The sequence below is a fragment of the Oryzias latipes genome, chromosome 18 (genome assembly GCF_053564925.1).
Source record: "Oryzias latipes strain Hd-rR chromosome 18, Olatipes_Hd-rR_3.1".
Taxonomy (NCBI): Eukaryota; Metazoa; Chordata; class Actinopteri; order Beloniformes; family Adrianichthyidae; genus Oryzias; species Oryzias latipes.
Window position 1 is genome coordinate 10,984,379 of NC_136254.1, and position 23,854 is coordinate 11,008,232.

Consider the following 23,854-nt stretch of genomic DNA (forward strand, 5'->3'; position numbering starts at 1 on the left):
AAAAATAAATACAAAAAAATAAATGCATATACATACACATATAAAACTAGTAAAAAGAGAACATAAATAATTAAAATATCAAATAGGTTCTTAAATTTCTACTTAAAGCTAGATTAACCCTTGTGCTATCCTTGGCACTTTAACGTTGGGAGTTGGGTCATCTAGAACCTTTTTTCTTCAATGATTTGTGATCTTCACTGGTGTCCATGGATTACAAATCAAATCTTTCCACCTTTATCCACCTTTGTCATGGCAGGGAGAACATGTCAATGTGAGGGTGGGGTCATCTAAGATAGCAAAAGGGTTAAAAACATGAACAGTCTCTGCAGCCCTGAGGCTCTCTGGGAGGCTGTTCCACAGGCGAGGTCCGTAAAAACTGAATGAGGCCTCGCCGTATGTTTTACTTCCAACTTTTGGGATAACCAAAAGGCCTATATCAGAGGACCTCAGGGTCCGTGAGGGCTCATACTTTCAAATCATATCAGATAAAAATGAAGGCCCGAGACCATAAAAACATTTAGAAACAAATAAAAGAACTTTGAAATCAATTCTGAAGTGCACAGGGAGCCAATGCAGCGATTTTAAAATGGGTGTAATGTGTTTACACATTAGAAGGTTTGATGTCCATGTTCTGGGAAGACCAGAGAGCAGAGCATTACAATAATCTAGTCTGCTGGAAATAAAAGCATGCATTAGCACCTCTGTACTGGCAAGAGAGAGAAATGGGCGGACTCTGGCTATATTTTTTAGATGATAAAATCCTGTTTTCGTGACATTTTTAATTTGTGGTCGAAAATTAATCTCTGAGTCAAAAATAACCCCCAGGTTTCTCACACACAGAGAAGTTTTGTGATTCTTTAGATTAGATAAAACCATCTCTCTCTCGTCTTCAGGTATAGTCAGGTATCCTGTCTCAATGAATGTTAGTGGATGAGTCAGTGTAACCCAAATTAATTGTAATAAGTTAATTGAAGTGAATATATGATTTATATGCATCCTTTTGAGGAGCATCATCCAAAAGTTAGTGCGAAGTGAGAAGAGTGCAGGAAAGTTAAACTGCTTTCACTGAAAAACCACAAACACGCAATCAAAAGCTTCCTTCCTGCATGATTGAATCAAAGATTCAGAGTCTTTGTGCAACCACAAGCAAATGAGCACCCACCCTTTTCTGCAGTACGACCAGCCTAAACCGCGGCTGTGTGCTCCTCCGCTGACGGGCGCCTTTTATCGTGTCGAGACAGTTAAATCAAGATGATGTGTTTTTTACCAGCTGAATGCGTTAAATTAGGTTATAATGATCTGTATTGCTAAGATAAAAGAGGAATCAAGCCGTGTCTGCCATCTGCATGTTTGAACAGAAACTCAGGAAACTGCAGGAAACTGTTTAGTTGTATAAACTGCTGCTGTACCTCCCTGCTACTCTGTAACCTTTTTGCCCCAAAGGCTTTGAGTTTTTGGCGAATACCTTAATTTCTTTCCAAATGTGGCTGTAAAAAAACAAAATTTGTCAGTCCTAACCTGTCTGCCTGCTCTGGAATCTGTTGGCTGCTTCAACAGGAGTAAAGTTATTAATCTGTTTTTTTTAACGTGTTTTTTTCAAGCCTCAGAGTCAGTTTATTTTTTTTGTGCCAGAGCCGTTGTTGAAGTGAAACTTGGAAAAGCTCCAGTCTCTGTCAGCCACTGATATCAGGAGAGTTGTTTTTAAACCTGACCTGTTCTGCATGTAGTGAGAGTGAAGAAGAGTGCTGAAAGCTGGGACAAAGCAAAAGTAGCGGCAGAAACAACGTCTACAGTCACGGGTGAGAATAAAAGAGATGAAGTAACATCCAGAGAAAAGAAGAGGAGGGAACATCTATCAGGTCTGAATCAGAGTCCAAGAGTTCAGAGAGAGACTACACAGTGGTGGAGTAGTTGACGCTCTGACCTCACGGCGAGAAGGTCAAATCCCGGCTGACTCTGTTCTGTTCTCCTCGTGCATGCATGGGTTTTCCCTGGACTCTCCGGTTTCCTCCCAAAATCCAAAAACTTAAATGAAGCTTTGATCAAACTTATATTCAGTGGGTTCTGAGAGCTGGATAGATAGAGGTCAAAGAAATTCTGCTTCAGTGATTATTGAAGTTGTGGTTCCTGAAAATGATTAGCTTGAGTCTTGGAGAGATTGTCCAAAATTGTCCAATACTTCACTTCACAACCCAAGAAAGTCTGTGCAACTTTATGAGTGAAATCTACTTACATAGTTGAATTCACAATTAAGATCTAATGTGAATGTTAATTCACCCTTAACACTGAACAGATGTCAATGGAAACTAAAGGACGTATTCTCCAGTCAGGTGTCCTTAAGTAACACATAAAAATGAATAAAAGAGAAAAATTAATGTTTGCATTGCTCCTGAAAGGAAGACAAGCATGGATGAAAACCACCCATTAGCTAACAGATGAGCCTAATTAGATGCAAAGCTTTGAGGACAATTGGCAAATGGTTCTCAAAATTTGTCTCGCCAAAAGTCCCATTTGGTGCGTAGCAGCTGTTAATTTTGGACACCGCCTGCATACTTTTTTCTTTTAAGTGTTTTTCTTTGTTTTCTAAACCGGGCACCTGATGTTTCCTTTGATCTTTTGTCAAGTATCCACAACCTTGAATTGACTTTTCCGTCCATCAAACTCCCAGAGAGTCAAGATGCGTGAGATGATTGTAACAAACTCCCTTTACTGCAGATTTTTTTTCTTTTCAGTTTTTCTAAAATATTTCTCTATATAAAAGTATACCCCAAAAAGTGTTTTATTTTCTGAATGAAAAACTGTTGATTTAGGTAATTATTAGGAACCAGCAGTTTGTGTGTTATAAGATCTGGAATCATGAGCGGTGAGTCTAAGCCCCGCCCATGCTTTTCCTCTCAGAGTCAGACTACTGGTTAACATCCTCTGCAGTGGTGATTGTGTGCCCCCCACAGGTCCAGACTGTGCCCTGGGCGACCGCCCACTCTGCCCATAGGTGAAACCAAACCACCAGTGTTTGGGTATGACAACTAAGCCAGAATGACCCATGACTCAGCAGTCGCCTCCCTGCTGATCTACAGCACACACAGATAACGCCGCCACGATTCAGGATCAATAAAACAGTCTGTGAATGATTGTCAAAGTTGCTGCTGTAGAGCAGAGATGCAGGAGATATAAATTCAATGCTTTGCATGAGTTCAATCAAAAGCAAAACATCTGAAGAAAAAAAGAACATTTGATTGTGACATTTTGAAAAATGTCCAGATAATTGCCTCATAATCAAAGCCATTATTGATCAGATGTCTGTTAAATGCATTTGTGCACTTTGGGACATTAACTCAACATGTATAGTTAAATCATTAAATCTTTTATGAAATTTATTGGAAAAATTTCAGCAAATCAATCAAAAATATTATCAGTAAGTATGCTTTAACCCTTGTGCTATCCTATGACCCCACCCTCACATTGACGTGTTCTCCTTACCATGACAAAGGTGGATAAAGGTGGAAAGATTTCATGTAATCCATGGACACCAGTGAAGATCACAAATCATTGAAGAAAAAAAGTTTCAGAGCACTGTCTAGTGCAGGGTTCACCAACCTTTTTGAGACCGAGGGCTATTTCATGGGCACCAAGTGGTATGAAGGGCGCCACTAAAAACCTCCTAGCCCCCCCCCCCCCCCCCCCCCCCCCCAAAACAACACAATTTGAGGACTTCCTTTTGTGCCCTATTTTTATTTGCTCATTTTACACACAAAAACATGCATGAATTTTCTAGACTCGTATTACAGGGGGGGGTCAAACTCAGTTGCAGAGGGAGCCTAATTTCAAAACAGACTTTAGGTTGCAGCCGAACAAGATAAATATTTATTGAACACACTAAAGCTAAACTTTTAAACCTTTAAAACTTTAACTTAATTTTAACTTTTTAAACATAAATGTAAATAAAAACAGACAGGAATATTAATCCTCACATTAATGGATTACTCAACCACCTCAACCTATTCTCAAAATCTTTACATTACATGAATCATAAGAATGTCCAGAAATTGTGTAATTTATTTGATCTATTTAAACTTTTGTAATAGACCCTTACTTTTAGTGATTATTTTTTAAGTTATATTTGTTTACATATTTGGGTTTTCTTTGTCTACCTTTATCTCAGAATTGATATTGTTGTCATTGACAGACATGCCGTGGTTGTTGAATATTTGCTTCAATAAAAAAAAAAAAAAGTTTTTTTTTGGGTGCATTCCCTGCGGGCGCCACAAGGGGTGCTCGCGGGCGCACTGGCGCCCGCGGGCACAGGGTTGGTGACCCCTGGTCTAGTGGGTCTAGATAACCCAACTACCAATGTTAAAGTGCCTAGGATAGCACAAGGGTTACAAACGTGTTTTGGCTCAAGCTACAATGTCACAGGTCATGCAGAAATCTTATAAATAGTTATCCTGACCCCATATTCCTGATGGTCCTGCACCGAAGACATCCAGAAGAAAGTTCCAAATAGTTTCATGACAGGAGGACAAAACTTAAATATCAATCATGTAAAGCAAAAGCTGCATCTCTTTCTTTAGTGCTGCTTGTTGCTTCTTGTGTGTTCAGTGATATGAAATAAGTGAATTCTGTTTTATTCTCATTCTATGATCTGAATCTTCCACAGATGAAATCCTCAGCAGGCTTTCAGACATCCTGGGGTGAAAACATTGAGGGGATCCCTGCTTGTTCCTTTTACTCACGTATGAGTTTTCACTACAGTTGAATCTTTTCAAACATTGCCCTCTCTAAGAGTTAAAAAAAAAAAAAAACATCCAAAAAATCTGTAAAGCAATTCAGCAACTGTTTGTATTTGGGGAAAATTTTTACAATCAACCATTATTGTTCTAATTTTAAACAGATTTTATGAATTCATTGAACCTGACTGTTGGCAGTTTTTAAAGCTTTCAGTCAATATTATTCCAAGTTTAAATAAATAAAATCATATTTTTCCATTCAGTCGCTGCCTTCGGGGATCACCGCGTCTAATCATTCCCCTCCATCTAACCCTCTCCTCTGCATCCTCCTCACTGGCACCAACCTCCCTCATGTCCTCCTTCACTACATCCATAAACCTCATTGAACTCAAATTTAGATCAAGGACTCACTGAAGTTATGCTGGAATTTTAACTGGGCCTAAAGTAGAGAGATGCAAACACTAGGATCCAAATGATCAGATATCATTATCACATTCCTGGATGATCAGATAATGATCTGAAATCAGATGAAGACACTCAGCCACACTGAAAAAAAAAGCCTTTTGTCTTTCGTTGGATGTTTGTTGTGAGTCAAACAGTGAACTCTCAAGTGAAGTGGGGCTTCATGAATAGAGTGAATTTAGTGTAATTGGTCCAGATTAGGAAAACACAGCAGTGAAAGTAGAAACTCCAAACGTTCAGCTTCTGAAGGGGACCAAAGCCTCATTTATCTTAGAATGGCTTCATCCATCTTCAGACGTCTTTGGAGACATTCATTTGTTCAGCCTTCTGAAGACGAGAATGCATCTTAAACCCTTGTGCTATCTTAGATGACCCCACCCTTACATTGACGTGTTCTCCCTACCATGACAAAGGTAGATAAAGGTGGAAAGATTTCATGTAGTCCATGGACACCACTGAGGTTCAATAATCATTGAAGAAAAAAGGTTTAGCGCACTGTCTAGTGGGTCTAGATGACCCAACTCCCAATGTTAAAGTGCCTAGAATAGCACAAGGGTTACATACACTGGGGATCATCAATAGTAATCATGACAGCTGTGGCTGATTGGCAACCTAAACCTGGTGAAACTGACAAAGAAAACAGTCAATGTACTTGTGCTATCTTAGGCACTTTAACATTGGGAGTGGGGTCATCTAGACCCACTAGACAGTGCGCTGAACCAGATTGAGGATGAGGAGGGTTGTGATGGACTGTTTTTTAGCTCGAGCCAGGATGCTCCAGATGACAAAGATGTTTCCAGGGAATCCCACGAGGAAGACAAGGCCCAGGATGAGGGCGCCCATGTTTGTGCCAGTTGCATTGTCCACGATGGTCTCATTGTGGTGCGAGGAGTTTCTGTCCATCTTCATTTCCTGCCAAAAACAATTGATAAACAGTTTTCATTTAAGACTTCACATATGTAACCCTTGTGCTATCCTAGACCCTTTAACATTGGGAGTGGGGTCATCTAGACCCACTAGACAGTGCTCTGAACCTTTTATCTTCAATGATTTGTGATCTTCACTGGTGTCCCTGGATTCCATGAAATCTTTCCACCTTTATCCACCTTTGTCTCGGTAGGGAGAACACGTCAATGTAAGGGTGGGGTCATCTAAGATAGCACAAGGGTTAAACAATATTGATAACAGTTTTTCAGCCCATGTGGAAGAGACTGAGGAGTCCCATAACAAAAGAAAACCACATTTGATTAAAATAATTTTTCAGAAATAAAAGAAATGACCACGACCTGAAAGAGAAACTGATTTATTTTATTTTATCATTTTTATTTTGTAAGCATGTGGCCCTCCGTGTCATTTTATGTGGCCCGCGAGAGCATGAAAGTTTTTAATCTCTTAAAATAAAAACGTTTTTAGTTGATTACATTTATGTGTAGCTGTAGCTGTTGTAATTATTTACTGTTTGCAGGTCTTATGTACTGATGTGTTTATGCAGACAAATTGTTGTCATCAAACCATCAGTTGGTTGCAAGGCTTTGTGCAGCCTTTTTTTGTCAAATGTTACACGAGTTCTTTGCAGATCAGTTTTATGTTATTTTTCTTTTTTCACTTGGACAGTTTGATCCTTCACTAATGGAGGTATGTGGGTTTTAATAAGCGGGCAAAATTAAAAGGATTTATGCTAGAGTAACAAGCAAACATGTTTTTCTATGCAACTGTAATTGTTACTTTAAAAAGTTTCAATAAATAAATAATGAGTTATTTAACACTAAGGAGTAGTTACATTTATTGTTTTTATTACATTTAGTTTCATGTAAAAGTTATATCTGGCCCTTTGAGGACAAACGCTATGCTGATGTGACCCTCGGTGAAAATGAGTTTGACAACCCTGATCTATATCAATAATAATGGAAAGGGACCACCTTGAAAAATGTCTGGAACAAAAGAAAGAAACTGAGGATTCAACCCATAAAATCTGGGATTCTGGGCAAACATGAAATGAAAAACTGAGGCAGTGGTCTGCCGAACATATCAGATGCTGCTGGACTAAAAAAATATGACAATGATGTAAAAAAAAAAAGAATATTATAAACTAAATGAGCCCCCATTAAGAACACTGAATTTGTCTTTTTTTATTATTTCTGCTTTTTTGTTAAATGTTACAGCAGATTGGATCTGCGTCTTAATTACATGTTTGTTAGCTAGAAGGAGCTGCATTTCCAGGAGAAAATGCAAGATCTAATGCTATGTTGCTGAATGGAAATTAAACTTAAAAGGTAATAATTGGCACAAAAAAAAGAATTAAATAAAGAAATGATCAAAGTTGACCACAAATCAAGTGAAAACAGCACAATAACAAAAAAGATATTTTTTGTGAAAAATGCCAGCGCCGGGTCTCGAACCAGCGAGCTTCTGCACCAAGGATTCCCCATTTATTTCAATGGAGGCAAAAATCCTGGAATATCTTAAAAAGTTCAAGTATTTGAATGAGCAAAAGCCGTAGCTGGAAAAAGCTGAAAGAGTTGAATATTTTAACTGTTGATTAGTTAAAATAGCTGAAAAATTGTAGAAGGAGTTGGAGAGGCAAAAAAAGGGGGAAGATACTATAATAAAGAAAGAAAGAAAGAGAAACAGGAAAACAATTAGCAGGGGTGTCAAACTCATTTTCACTGAGGGCCACATTAGAATAGTGGCTGTCCTCAAAGGGCCAGATATAACTTATACATGTAACTAAATGTAATGGAAAATAAATGTAACTACTCCTTAATGTTAAATAACTCAATTTTTAAAGTGACAATTACAGTTGCATAGAAAAATGTGTTTGCTAGTTACTCTATAAATCCTTTTAAATTTGATTCTGACAGGTTAGGTTATATGGTCAGTGTTTAAGCCCTAATGTATAGTTGCCCAATCCCATATTTCAAGTCCAATTCCCCCTAGACATGAATAAATACACACCTTTTTTTTTTATATTCTAAGAAATTGAAAACTTTTATGCTCTGGCGGGCCTCATAAAATGACATGGCGGGCCGTATTTGGCCCTCGGGCCTTCACTTTGAAACATGTGAATTAAGTTATGAGCCACCCATTTTCTAATGACTCCCTTTTAAGGATATGCGGTTGCTGGAGCCTATCTTACCTTCTTCTTGATGAAGGCAGGGTCCTGGACAGGTGGCAGGTCTGTCGCAGGGCTACACAGTCTCACACACAGGGAGAATTGTAGAGTCGTCAATGAACCTCTGAAGCATGTTTTTGGAATGAGGGAGCAAACCATAGTCTTTGGTGAAGCCTACTCATGAACGGGGAAAACATGGAAACTCCACACAGAAGGGTCTCAGCTGGGACTTTGGATCAGACCCTTCTGCAAACCAAAGTAAAGTTCAGAAATGATTAAAGCTCCTCTCCATCCATTAGAACTCCTACTGCCTCCTCACAGCACAGACTGCTCAGCTCTGGCTTCTTTTGTGGTTTTCTACGCCACATGTTTGTCTTTTCCCCTCCAGTCAGGCCCCAACAGGGGACTGAACATCACCTTCTCTTTGTCATTCCTGCAAACCTGTCTGTGAGCATCTATACTTTGCAGATAATCAAAGTCACATCAATCGGCTGCACTGGTTGATGGCAGAAAACGGCTTTGGGCCTAGACTCTTGTTTGACATTTTGGTGGATTTGTTGGGGCTCCTTAAAGGAAATAAAATATGTTGTCTTCAGGTCTGCCCCATGTCAGAGCAGCAGAAACACTTCTTCATCTTCATCTGCTCAAATCAAGCAACTCCCCCCAGACACACACAAACACACACACACATGAACACAGACACACACATGAACACAGACACACACATGAACACAGACACACACATGAACACAAACACACACAGATGGGTGTTTTTCTCCAACATTCCTGTTTTCAGCACAGCAGAGCAGATCCCTGTTCCAGAACAAAATGCAGCAGCTTGACAGTTCTGGATCCTTTGTTCTCGTCTCCAGTGCGTCTCCATCACAACACGTGAATGCTCGGCTGCAGAGTGATAGCATCTAAATGGGACAACAAACCCCAGCGGGGTGGGGGGCTAACCCAATAAAGTTGGTGTTTTGTTTGTCAGAACACGTCCAGAGCACGACCTCAGCCCTCGTCAGATGGGTTAACGCTCCCCAGCACACAGACACACAGTCAGCACGGTGCTCCGTTTGTGGATTCAGCCTGTTTGGGTGAATGCCACGGATGCTCTGGGATGGGATAGAGATCTGCAGGGAGGGGGGGGTTAATTGGCCGCTCAGAGCCTCGGGGGACTCATCGTCTCCATGGATCTTCTGAGCATCTCTGGTGTTTTTACAGGAATAATCTTTCAGTGTTTGTGTGGGGTAGCACCCAAATAAACCAAGTCTTTCTAAATTTCTAAAGGATTCTCATGAGCTTTTTTTAGTTAAACCTGTAATGAAAACAAAAGGTGTGTCCCACAGAGGTGGCGGGGACCCAAACGAAGTTGTTGTTTGCCAGATCTTCTGATTTTCGCCCCTGAAGATGCAGCTCCATGTTGTTCAGCTCAGGCTGATTGCTTCAGTGTTCTTCTCTTTGTTTCTGTCCTTCTCCCTCGAGATATCTTAGTTTAAGAGCTTATCCAAAGATGATTGAATAGGGATTTTAAGGTAGTGTTGCACAGTAAGATAGATTCCTTCCCCACAGCTGACCTCATTATTTGTGTGTTGACCATAAAGCTATTGTTATGTTTCACACGCATTAGCTCAGAACAAACTTCTTCAGGAAACGACAGGGGCTCTCATGAAAGACAGAAACATTGTCTGCTGAGAAAAACGGCCATTGCTTCCCACATGGCTGAGAGGACTAACTTGAAGATCTGCAGTGAACTCCTGAATGCTCAGGCTGAAAAGTTGCTTCCTTTACCAAACTCAGCCAATTATGAGAAATAAACCTGAAGAAAAGACGAGTCCCTTCAACCTCAACGTGATAAAACAGAAGCTGAAGACAAGAGGAGGGAAAGTGTGGGTTCACTCACACGTAAAGTAAACCACATTATCTAAAAACAGAACCCAGCACTTCAGAAAAAAACTGGTTTGTTCACGCTACGGGAGGAGGAGCAAAAACGGTGGAAGAAAATTTAAAAAAACAAACAGCTCAAAGAGCTGGTCTGGAAGGCCATCTTCTCATCTGTCAGCCAGACTAAAGATAGAATTCAACAGGAACTCCAGGAACTCTCCAGTTTTAATATTTGCTACGACCACCAAAATCTGCAAAAAAAAAAGAACAATCTAATGTTGTGGTCCGAAAGAGAAAAAAAAAAATCATTTTTAAGTGCAGCGAAACATTTTGGTCTGTTTATCCATTGCAGCTCATTTCAGAAGCTGAATCATATTTTAACTAACTGTCACATTTTTGAAAAAACGTTTTTTTTCTCTCTATGCCAAGAGTTTTTAGAACAGACTTTTTTTTTTATTGTTTTTGAGCTTTTACAATAAGTGAATAGGGCAGATAGTCATTTTTTATTTCAATTATTTATTTTTTACAAATCTCTGAGTATTTAGCTGATTACATTGATTTCTTTTTAAAGAGGCTTCAATCCAGAAGCCATAGATTTGCTCTTTTGAAAAGGAATCCGAAAACCTATAATCTCCTCATGTTCTGGTCCTGAAGAGTCTCTTTTTCTGAGTCAGCTGCAGAGACTTGACCGTAACGCCATCCTGCTTTCAACAGAAAGTCCTGCTGATGTTGAGCACCGAGCTGTGATAAATATAAAAGCCTGGGCAGCAGCAGCAGCAAGTCACTGCCTGCAAGTCGCCCATCTGTGCTGTGTTTCCTGTTTTGCTTCCATTTAAAATGATCTGTTCCTGCATTCATGGCAAGGTTCTGGTAAATCAGCGTCATCTTGGACGGCGGCGACGAAACGAAAAGTTTTGTTGGAGACACAAAGGTCAGATCAGAATCAGAGTTCTTTCTTTTTCTGAGCTGTCAACAGAGGCAGGCCATGGGGGGGAGGCACGCCCATTCATTCCCTCCTACGACATGTTACAGCAAGCATGACAAATGAGTGAGACATCAGGAAAGAAGGGACCCAGGGTGTGGGCGGGGAAGAAAGGTGGGCAGATGAAACTGCAGAGACAAGCAGAAGGAGCTGACAGAATCACTCTTCAGTTCTTTCTTCAAGTCGTCTGGGTTTCCTTATGGATTACTGAGGATCTGTTGGTGAGTCTTGAGTTTTTTTTCCTGGTGGATTTTGCTCTTTGGTCACAACATCCATCGCATGTCAGACGCTGGACATGGAGCTTTGTGGCACACACATGCTGCTGTCATCCAGTTCCAGCTCCTTCAGATGAGAGGTTTTCGGTTTGTCTCTCTGAGGCGTAAACCTGCCGGCCTGCTTGGAAATGAACAGAATCCGTGCAGAAACGCACCTATGTGACATCTGTGCAGTTTCTGTCCTTTGTGAATGAAACAGGTGCAGTTCTGCAGGAATGCTTTGAGTCACAGTGCACACATACACACCTTCAGCTTCAGGCCAGGTTTACAGCCTCGCAGGACGAACGCCGTTTGTGCAAACGGAGGAAGAGGAGAACACAACAACCAGCAGGAAGGATGTAAATGAAATCTGATCACTGAGAGATGCTAAAAAAACTGATGTATGTGGTGGCAAAATACTGTGTTTCACTTCTATTTGAATTTTTTTTTTTACTTTAAAAACTTGATTTACACTCCTAATAGTAAGTGCAGATCATTCAAACTACTTGAATGTCTTTACTTCCATTGTTGGTAAGTTATCTGGCTTTGGAAAAATAAAAAAAATAGCATAAGAAAATTAAAAAATGAACAAAATAAGAAGAGTGATTTCAATTAAAAAAAAAAGCATAATATGAATGTTTTTATCCATCTATTGCAAATATAATCAGACTGCTACATTCTATGTGGTGGCAGAATCTGAAGCTACAGACATGTGATGCATGTTCAAGAACGCGCTAAACACGCATTCTTGGACATGCATTTAGCCCACGGTGGGCTTCTTTCTCTACTGTTTACTAGCACATGTCTGTCACATGTCTGTCACTGGTGTGAAATGTTGAAGCGGGGCAAATCTAGTGGCTTTAGCTCCATTCCAACATATACGGTGGCCGTGAAGGGCAAATTTGATCAGCAAATCACTCAATGCCAAAACATATTAAAGATCTCAACAACAATTTAAAAAAAAAAATTAAAAAAAATAAAAGAAGCTAAAAAATTAAATATTAGAAAAGAAATCAAACTTCCAAAAACCAAAACACAATTATGAAAAATGAAAAAAATAAAAATAAAAATGAAACATTTTGGAAAACAAAAGTAATTTCCAGAAATCGAAATAAGAAAAAGCGAGACACAAAGAGAAACCGGAAAAGCTAGGTACTATGGGACATCGTCGATTGGATGATGACATCCAGTGTCACTTTATATCAAATATGTTTCCGTTAAATTTGACAAAAGTCATCATCTAATCAGTGATGTCCTCTAGTACATACGTTTTTCAGGGGTTTTTACTGCTTCATTTTTTAACATTTCATTTTGATTTCTGGAAATTACTTTTGTTTTGTTGAGATGGGATTCCTCGTCCTAGAATGTCTCCCCAAGTTCTTTTTCCTTTAAAGGAGAAGCACACTCCAAGAGGTCAATAAAGACAATTTTATTTGAAGATAGAGAAGATCTGGGACCATTTTCTCTGCAGCCCTTCCACATTGTCTGAGTCACCCCCCGCCCCCTTTGCATCTTGCCTGCAGGGGGTATTGCCTAATTTTAATCAGTTAACTGAACACCAGAAGCCAACATTTTACCAATACCATAGATCCCAAGCATCCCTTCCCCCAACGCATCTGCAGTCCCTCTAAGTTATAAGCCTTAAAATCATGTAACACACTTTTAATAGTAATACAAAGTAATCAAAATATCCAAAGTAATTGAAAAATATGAAGTAATTGAAAAGCAAGCAAAAGCAAAAGTTGTATGTTTTTAACAAAATAAAATCCTTCAGTAGGTACTATAGGACAACTGAAAATGAGTTGGCATGAAGTGATGCTGGATATACTCCATACTAATCATAAAACTTGTTTTAGTAAGAGGACATTGACGATGCAATTAAAAAAAAACTAAAATGTTAAGAATCACACGTCGTAATCCAACCAGTAATGTCGCAGTGCCTTTTCTGGTTTCTTTTTGTCTTTCCTTTTTTTAATATTTCATTTCGAGTTCCTGGTTGGTCAAAGTTCTACTTGCTTTAACCTTCAATGCACTTTTTAATGGTCCTGCATTTTGTACATGAAGCTTTAAACTGGTCATAGAAACCTCTGCAGCTATGTGTGACTCAAGCTGTGAGGGTTTTTCACACAGACGCCTGAAACTTATATAAATGCGCGTTTACATAGACTTTTCATTGAAAGTGGCCGCTTGAAGGTGCGTTGCCAAAGGCGGTGTAAACATATCTTCAAACATCATCTTTAACATGCAATAAAAATGGCTGCTGTGTTGCAGCTCTTGTGTCAAACGCCGCTCTCCCACGCAGGAACCCACAACGGGAGCCCATTCCATCCTGATAATCCCGGCCACAGAGAAATCAAACGAGCAGGTTGAGCAAGACGAGGGTGTGAACTTTTTGTGTTGAAGGGTACTTATGCTGTTGTTGTAGGTGAGGGGTGATGTCAGCTTGATAGATCGCCTGCTGTAAAGGTGACTTAAAAATGACAATGGCACAAAGTGTGACACATTCACAGCCTTTAAAACATCTCAAAAGGAAATCAAGCATTCACGCTTCACAGCAAAAAATCCTGCCAGGTACTCAGTCACACCTCAGACCAGCTGTCAAAGTATGGGTTACTGTCAGTGACCGATATCATCAGTTAGTGAATTAAAATTCCTCACATATAACTATGTGAGTTAATTCATTACATGAACTAAAACGTTTTGTTAAGCAAAGACCAACAAAAACAATGAAAAACAATCCATTGGAATCAAAATTAATTAATTTCCCAAAGGTTGGCACTTCCCTGAATTGAAAAGGACGCTACCCACAAATCACTATCAAATCTGAGTCAGACTGGTCAAAGTTCCACTGGTTTAACTTTCAGTGCACAGTAAATGTTTGAGCTTTTTTAAAACTGACTTAAAAACTTGCATAGCGGCGCATGACCGTGAGAGTTTTTAACATGGAAGCCTGAAGCATGTGTGTTTACTTAGACTTTTCATTGGAAGAGGTCCTTTGAATGGGCGTTGCCGTTGACTGTATATGAGTAGTGGGCTGAGTGAGTGTGACATCACAGAAAACGATTTGCTTCCAGTTCCGACCAAATTAAGTAATTTCCACAATATGTCCATCGCCATGTTGGAACTTAATGTCCTCAGTAAGCCGTAGTTGGTTCACATCAAATTGAGTCTATATTTCTATGGCAACCACTTTCTCCAATTAGAAGGCCACACCCCTTCCACTAAAAGAGGGTTCAGGAGAATCTGTCAATCAAATGAGGCCACCTACTTTTCTTGAGGCATCTGATTGGTAGGTTTATAACTTGAAAACTTGTGTCACAGCAAAAATATCTGTAAAAAAAATTATGATTATCAAGAATATGGTAAAAAAAAAAAGTAGGAGAGCAAAAATGGTTATTCTTCCTATTTGGAATGCGACGGAATGCAACTGGGAATGTAAGTCAATGGGCGTTGAATCTAACAAAACACTTACTGGGACAAATCTTGGTGTGACTAAAAAACATATGATTTTTTTTTCTTTAGGTTTTTAAGTGTTCCTTTTTCTTAATGTATCAGGAGGAGAGAAAAACAGCCACGGCATCATTTCGAATAAGCATTAAAACCACGAAAGTGTCTGCTGGGTAAATGTGGTTTAGTGAGGAGCTACAAATGCTTAGACATCTATGGCGGTAAGAGGACTGGTTGGAACTTTTTTCAGAATGTCTTCAGCTACTTTTTTCCTTTTGAGTTGCTCTCTTTAGAGGTTTCCACAGAGAAACATCTGACTTCCTCTTACTCTGCATCCTCCTAGTTCACACCAACCCCATGTCTTCCTCCACTCACATCCATGAACCTCATCTTGGTTTTCTTCTAGGCCTCTTCCCTGGAAGCTCTAACCTCAGCTTCCCTTCACCAACATAGAGCTCACTTCTAACATGTGCGCCCTAAAATGAGAAGCTGTTGTAGCTACATGATTTTTTTCTTCTTCAACATTTGGATTTTGTGAAACCAAAGGATGAAACGTTCACTTCTTTCTTGAGGGCTGATGTTAAACCGAAACCACAAATGTAACCATTTAATTAAAGAGGTCTGATGCCTAAATTGTTACAAATACGCACAGCACTAAAAGACTTGCTTCAGATGAGACCGGTACCAAGCAACAGGTCACATGACCACAGGGTTCATCAACCTGTCGTGTAATATGGGTGTAATAATGTGACAGCAAATCACACTGGTTAAAGTGAATCTTTGAGTGAACACACACTGTTGTGCCCGTCTCAATCTTGTTTCTGGGATTGTCTTTGCTGCCCCTCATTTCATCACCAAGGATCCGGTACTAATCATACACAGCTGTTCCTGCAGCAGCAAATTCCTCCTGACTGTGTACAAGTACTCAGTTGGAGTTGCTTCATGTCCGTTTCTCCACATTTCACCCTCTTTGTTGCTTCACCTTTCATGTCTTGTCATGTTTAGGTTCAACTCTTGAATATTTTTTAAGTCATGTCCCAGTTTGTTTATTAACCATTAATAAAACAAACGCTGGCGGCCGCGGTAAAGGATAGCACACGCTCTTAAAACTACTTTTGCTCTTCAACCGTTTACACATTTTCCAGAAAGGCAGCTTTGCGCCGATATGCTTCTATCCTTCACTACAGCATCGGAATCAGTTGATTTACATTGTAATCTAAAAGTGCTGCAAATCAGAGCAAAGCTGGTTTTCTAGGCTTCAGAATCCGCTGGAATTACGTTAATTGCGTAAGATAGGGTCACATAACGAATGTCAACACAGGAGCAAAACCTCTGGTGTTAAAGGGATACATTTTACCCTCACAAAGTCTGCTGCCGAAAAATCTGCATAATCTTTCACAACTGAGTAATTTAAATTTGCTAGGACGCATCTGTACATCAGAGCTCTACTTTTGTTTCAAAAGGATTTAAATCAGGAGGGCACTTTCTATAAAGCCTTTGTAGAACAAATAAGATGTTCTGCAAATAATGAAAAAATATTTTCTGAAAAACTTTATAATGAGAAGAAACTTAAGTTCAATACTTTATACAGCAAAAAGAAATAAACTGATTAGTAAAAGTAAAATTAAACAGGCTTGTTTTATCAATGAATTATCTCTGAGGTGGGAATTTCCGGCCTGGTTCTATCAGCCATGTGATCCCGGCTGGACTATGCTGCCATGGATGGATGGACAGACTCCAGAACACGAGGAGCTCCACGGCACAGCTGCTCCTTTTCAGATCTGGTGAAAATCTGTTTCCCATAAAGTAAACAACCAAATAATTTCATGCCAAAAATGTTAGGCACCAGTGGTGCAGGACCATGGAAGCAGAAAAGTAAACATTCAATAAATAAACTTAATTATGACAAAACCTGTGTAAAAACAAAAAAAGGGACCAAGTAGATGACTTGAACACTTATCTTAGATGACCCCACCCGTACATTGACGTGTTCTCCCTACCATGACAAAGGTGGATAAAGGTGGAAAGATTTCATGTAATCCATGGACACCAGTGAAGATCACAAATCATTGAAGAAAAAAGGTTCAGAGCACTGTCTAGTGGGTCTAGATGACCCAACTCCCAATGTCAAAGTGCCTAGGATAGCACAAGGGTTAAATACACTGGGGATCATCAATAGTAATCATGACAGCTGTGGCTGATTGGCAACCTAAACCTGGCGAAACTGACAAAGAAAACAGTCGATGTAAAAACCGAAAAAATATCACAAAAATCCAAATGCAAAATCCTCACAAAAAAGCAGCAATGCGTGCAACAGAAAAGAAAAAGAGAACTTTGTACATTGAAGTTCTTAGCAATTTATTTAGCAACTATTAACTATTATGTCCACATGCAAAAATCACACTTTCAAATCATTTCGTCATTTACATTTTGTGTAAAAGTTACTAGTAAATTGTTGTAGATGCACTCCTCTGCAACTAAGGAGAAGTGCCATTTCCTTGTATAATTTCTTGTTTTTTTTCTGTATGGACTGACTTCCCTCTTTTGCTGGTTTTCTTAAACCTGATTTCTTGAGTTGGAAAGAATTCAAACCTGGATCCAAGTTATTGCTTAAATCCTGGCAGCAACAGCGACCGTTACTCAGCACTCATGTCTGATCTAGTTCAGGAATTAGGTGCTACTCCAAACTTGTTATGCTCACACGCTCATGCTTTCCTCACAAAGTTAGTGTCAAACTAACAATCACACCAGAAAAAATTTATTCTTTCACTCATTGAAAATAATCCCTAAACTATTTGTTTATTAAATATAACATTTTTTTCCAGTGGTATCATGATAAACCCTTGTGCTATCTTAGATGACCCCACCCTTACATTGACGTGTTCTCCCTACCGAGACAAAGGTGGATAAAGGTGGAAAGATTTCATGTAATCCATGGACACCAATGAAGATCACAAATCATTGAAGAAAAAAGGTTCAGCGCACTGTCTATTGGGTCTACTAGATGACCCAAATCCCAATGTTAAAGGTTCTAGGATAGCACAAGGGTTACGTATGTGAAGTCTTTAATGAAAACTGTTTATCAATTGTTTTTGGCAGGAAATGAAGATGGACGGAAACTCCACGCAACACAATGAGACCATCGTGGACAATGCAACTGGCACAAACATGGGCGCCCTCATCCTGGGCCTTGTCTTCCTCGTGGGATTCCCTGGAAACATCTTTGTCATCTGGAGCATCCTGGCTCGAGCTAAAAAACAGTCCATCACAACCCTCCTCATCCTCAACCTGGCATTTGCTGATGGATCTCTGATGGCTCTCACTCCGTTCTTCATTGTCTACCTGATCACAAGGAACTGGATGATTGGGGAAGTGATGTGCAAGATCCTCTTCTACCTTTGTTTGCTCAACATGTACGCCTCCATTTACCTCATCATGCTGATGAGTATCTACCGGCTGGTGTCGGTGATTTGGCCCCAGCGAGTCAGCAAAATCACTGGGAAGAGGATGATCAGGCGGGTGCTCGCAGCGACGTGGGTGCTCGTCATGGTCGCTTCCATTCCTGCGCTTATCTTCCGACAAGTTAAAAAAGGACATTACAATAACTCAGTATGCGAATCATTTCATAAAGATGACAAATATGTAAGTAAAAAGAGAAGAAAACCAAAACATCATCAGCAGGTGAGATGTTTTAGTTCCCAGAGTCAGCTTTTTTCTTCTGGCCTCCACAGGTTGTTCTTCAGTACATGCTGGAGATCGTGTTGGGATTTCTATTCCCGTATGGGGTCATCTTGATCAGCTACGTTTGTATCCTGCGGCGGATCCGACAGACTAAATTCCGCCGTCGTGTTCGCAGCGAGAACCTCATCCTGGCCATCGTGTTGACCTTCTGCCTCTTCTGGCTGCCCTACCATCTAGTCAACGTCTTAAAGGTACAATGCACCCTCGAAGGCATTAACTTTGTCCAGAACATCCCAGAATCCTTCAGTCCGGTCCAGTTGCTGACTTATTTTGTGTCACACTCAGGTTGCCTCGGCTTTGTGTAACAAGGGAGAGACAAAGGACAAGTAAGTGGAGCCACAATCAAACCTGAATACATCTCAAAGACAATGTCTGAGATTGATGATGACGATAATATTTTATTTCTGACATATACTTGGAGAGGAAAAATAGGACTACTTTAAATGGTCTGACAAAAGTAGAAGTTATGAAAACTTTTTAGTGCTTATTGATATTCCGAAAAATTATATTTCTTTGAAATAAGGATTTGTAAGTGCTGACAGCTGAAACTGAAGTAAAAACAAACATTCAGAGACATATGAAAGATGAAAAATGTGTGAGAAAGATAACTATTGCAAAAACTTTAATCAACTGAAAAAGATGCAGAGTTTGGTGTTAGAGGACAAAGTACCGGTATTCAGTCTGAAAACACCCAAAGTCTTTCGGTTAGCTAGCAGCCCAAAGTCTTTTGGTTAGCTAGCAGCCCAAAGTCTTTTGGTTAGCTAGCAGCCCAAAGTCTTTCGGTTAGCTAGCAGCCCAAAGTCTTTCGGTTAGCTAGCAGCCCAAAGTCTTTTGGTTAGCTAGCAGCCCAAAGTCTTTCGGTTAGCTAGCAGCCCAAAGTCTTTCGGTTAGCTAGCAGCCCAAAGTCTTTTGGTTAGCTAGCAGCCCAAAGTCTTTTGGTTCTTCATTCACCAGTTTCCACTTTCACAAATGCCCATCAGCTGTGAGTTGTACCATTAAATTACCTCCAATAATATAAACAATCCAAAATGCCTCAAATCAAATAAAACTGCTGGAGTTAATGTTCAATATGTTTAAGTATAAAAGAAAAATATGAAAGGTTTAAACTGACTCAGAATGACTAAAAACAGTTACGGATAATATAATTACATTGGTTAAAAAAAGAATCCCAGAAAGGTAAACTAATCAAATTAAAAAGACTGATATTTACCCTAGTAAAATAAATGAGTTTGTGGGGCTGAAAGTTTGCTAAAGTTCTGATTTCACAAAGAGCAAAACCTTGATTTTTAAAGTCCCATTCCAACTATTTTTTTCATCTGCTGTAAAAGTGTTTCTTAGAGTTTCTTTTCATTATGATTATGCCATTTCTAGCCCAGATCATTAGTCAAAATTTTTTTAAGACATAGTTTCTGTAGAGCGGCAATAGTTCATTACACATTTGACCTCTGAGTTGTGGTAGGACTGTTGGCGCAGAAGTTACACTTCGTTCTTTTGTTTACAGTCTCTCCCACTAGCTTACAGCCCCTCACAACCCAAACCTAACATCAGCGTAGCAACAAAAATGACGAGCAATAACTGGAGCCCTCCAGTCGTACAGTTTTTCGCCAGATACCAGCTCAGACGAGGAAAACAAAGACTTACACAGATCTAGTGGAGTGGAGGGGGGAGACTTTGGCTCGCCCATTTCACTTGCTGCATCACAAATTTTTCGATTTTTCAAACGGCGGATTTTTGTCTGCTCTTGGTCCATCACAATTTGAATAAAGAAATACTCAGAAATGCGGTTATAATCTTAAATTCTTTTTTACATGTCCTCCATCAATCAAAATAAATGTTACAAGAACATGTTAAAAACATCAAAAAGACCATTTTCTTAAATTTATTTACCATTTTCTTAAATGAGCTTTAGGACTTATTCTATTCCTCTTAATGGGGCAATTCCAAAATAGTTTAACTGAACTCAAAATAATTTAATAAATTAGGAGTCTCATGTCAAAATGTCCCTTTAGTCATGCAGTAAAATCAGGGCAAAATGAATTATTGATTGTTTTGAGAATACAAAAATGTCCACATGGAGGTTTATTGTTGAGCAGTTGTGTTTTTTATTTTTGGTTTGTAGTAGCATACATGCTGGGGTTGGTGAGGCCCCACGCCTCCCCCCTATAAAAGACAGTTGTGTGGTGAGGAGTTTGGGTTCCCACAACCCCCTTTACTCTCCCAGGTGCATCCCCGACTCATCCCTTTCATTCAAACTTCAATTAAGGCAGATGTGGAATTGTACGACTGTTTGAACATTGTCATCCTTTCTACATACTCACAGCCAGATGAGGAAAGCCCAATGAAGGAAATTCAAAGTTTGATTTAAGTGTAGATTAAAAGAAAGATAGACAGAAGTGTTTCACTTTTCTTGCTTTCAACATGACTTTTGCTTCCTGTATTGGTGCAGCAGAATTACTTGATGTCAGCACTGGGTGCAGTTGTATTCTTGTGTTATCCAGTGTGTCTGGATGCCCTTCTGCCTTGCATGCATTCTGCAATAAGCACGATGAAAGAAAGCTTGTCAAGCTGTCATAGACCTCAATAAAATTCCATTTTCACTCCTAATTTTGTTCAGGATTTTCAAAACCTTTAAGGTCTAAAAAGCCTATTCAAATAAAAAGTAAAAACAAAAGCGAGAACGAATGGGGACCTCTGGTGACCAACTGAAGTTACTACATTTACAAGGTAGACTGAAAAATCTGGGCTGTTGTCAGCAGTTACAGTTAAGAAAGAGATTGTGGTCTCTTAAAATGTTGATAGGGTTAGTCTATGGGAATGGATGTTTAGATCATATGTTTTTGATTAAGTTTTAAGCACATAAGAATTTTTTATGAGTGAGACTTTTTTCATTTACACAAACACGCCAACCCAAACATGCACTATAAATAATATTTTAGAGGGAAAAAAAACTACATAAAATAACTTAAGAAGAGAACTTTTTTAAACTATTTGAGTGTGCTCAGTACACGGATTACTTTGAGAAAATCCCTGTAAAACACTCTGCCGGTCTCTTGAATCAGTCATTTGGCAAACAGTTCAGATAATCTGGTTTCATTGGAATAAACGTTATAATAATTGTGATGTCTATTGCTTTTTGTGCAGCACTTTCAGACAGCATTCATACTTAACCGGTGCTTAAATAAATGAATTGAGTCCATCAACTTATGGTGAGAAAAAATAAAATGAACGTTTTTTTGACAAAAAAGCAAAAGTTGTAGCACTAGATGAAATCCCAGTGTTTTATTTTCTGGTGCAGAGATGAAGGAAGAGTTGAGGAAGTAATTTTTTGCAGTTTGTGTGTTTTGTTTCTTTTTATGTTTAATGATTTGGCCTTTTTTCTGTCTTTTCATCAGACTGGACATGATCGGGCAAAGGAGCCGCGCTGTCACCTCATCGATCGCCTTCATCAGCAGCTCTGTCAACCCCATCCTTTACTTCTTCGCAGGGAAGTCATACATCCGGCGGGAGGGGCTGGCCTTCATGGCTCGCCTGTTCGAGGGAACTGGGTTGGACTCCTCACGGAAAAGCCGGCAGAACAGTCAGAACAGCCGGGACAAAGACAAGGACGCAGATGTTACGCTTAAAGACAAAGATCCAGAGTCAATTTCCAACTCGGTGTCTCAGGTCCTTACAAACTCGGTTTTGGTCAGTCCGGTGAAAAATATGAAATAGAGGTTAGAACTGCTGGTACCTCTGGAACATCTTTGCGTGTCCTCCGTCCATCGTAGCTCACTGTTGGTTGTGGTAAGACTTCCTGCAGACTGTGAATCCATTGACACAAAGATGAGGTGAGGATGTTCTGCTTCTCCAAGTGAAAATTGAAACTTCTGCTCCTGGCTCGCTTGCACTCTCAGGGTTCATGATGGGTGAGGCGTCGGCTTCGCTCCGCTTCATTCGGGGTCAGAAAAAGCATGAATTCAGGATTGAATACGTTTCCATAACTTTACCACACCAAGAACCTCTATGAGGGAAAGTCTTAAGGTGTACGCACCTATGTTGATACAGTTTTTTGTACATTTTTTTACTTAATGTCTCTTGTTTTATGTGTTTAGTTTAAAATATTCATATAGAATGAATTTTGTACGATAAGATCTCATTTGCAGATGTAAATATGGAAGAGATGGTGCCCGTTGGCTGTGCAGTGTGCAGCGGTGAGCTCACTGAGTTCAGAACAGCAGATTGTTAGTTCAAGTCTATTCTCCAAAATCTGTCTTATTGTCAAGTCAACTTTTTACAAGAGATCTACACAGACAGAAATGGCTGGTTAAGGAAAACAGGGCTTAAATGTTTCACACAAAGAGTCTTGCTTGTCTTGTGTCTTTTTAAGAGTATAAGTAGAAGTGAGACAATCACCTTTAGTGGAATGTGTGTCGACTGTCACTGTGAGATCTATTTTGGTCCCCTCAAAAATGAACAGCAACTGGAAGCTCAATAACAAAAGATGTAAATAAAAGCAAATTTCTCTGTTTTCCAACTTTACGGTTCATGATTTGTAGTTCTTTTTCTTGCTCACAGGTCTTACATTTACAAACCAGTCATTTGTCTTTATTCATTTTGTCTGAATTCTTCATTGTTTTAGATATGTGGCATGTGTTAGATATGTTAGATGTGTAAAATGTATCAAGAATCTGAACAACAAGCAAAGTATCTCTAAGCAGTATGGGTGATGTGTGTTTTGTACTGTGCGGCTTGTAAACATATGCTTTTGAAAACATGCAAACTTTATGGGATGTCCTAAAAAAGTCTTACTCTTAAGAGAGGTTGACATATAAATTATTGTTAGTTATCTCATTTCCATTTGTGCCTTTGATGAAAACAAAATATAGGATTTTCTGTCACAACCAGCTTAAAATGGGCAGAAAAAAGACAAATAGCCTACTGTATTTTTCTGTACTGGATGGTAAGGTGCTGAGTCCATGAATGCTCTACTTTATCAACTTATGTCATATATAAAGTGCATTAAACTATAAGATGCATTAAGTGACACAAAAGAGTCAGAGATGAGACAGTCAGTCAGACTTTAACTGCATTCGCAGTAACTCTAGAACTTGTTTGTAACATAATAAATTAGCCATATTAGAAGTGTTTCTGTCTTTTTTGGAGGCATTAGCTGCATTAGTGTATTTAGAATACCCGTATTTCCTAACATGTAAAAATACAGATTGATACCACTAAAACTAACGTCACTGTGACTACGCTAACTTCCAAC

At 39.4% G+C, this 23,854-nt stretch overlaps 1 protein-coding gene across 1 annotated transcript; it reads left to right on the forward strand.

The window, feature by feature from the left end:
- Positions 1 to 10,965: 10,965 nt before the first annotated feature.
- Positions 10,966 to 23,299, forward strand: LOC101156790 (leukotriene B4 receptor 1-like). The gene is made up of 5 exons (XM_011492534.3): positions 10,966 to 11,385; positions 17,965 to 18,507; positions 18,597 to 18,797; positions 18,892 to 18,932; positions 21,999 to 23,299. The coding sequence occupies exons 1-5, from the start codon at positions 11,227 to 11,229 to the stop codon at positions 22,315 to 22,317; spliced, it is 1,263 nt and encodes a 420-aa protein (XP_011490836.3). The 5' UTR covers positions 10,966 to 11,226; the 3' UTR covers positions 22,318 to 23,299.
- The last annotated feature ends 555 nt before the right edge of the window (positions 23,300 to 23,854 follow it).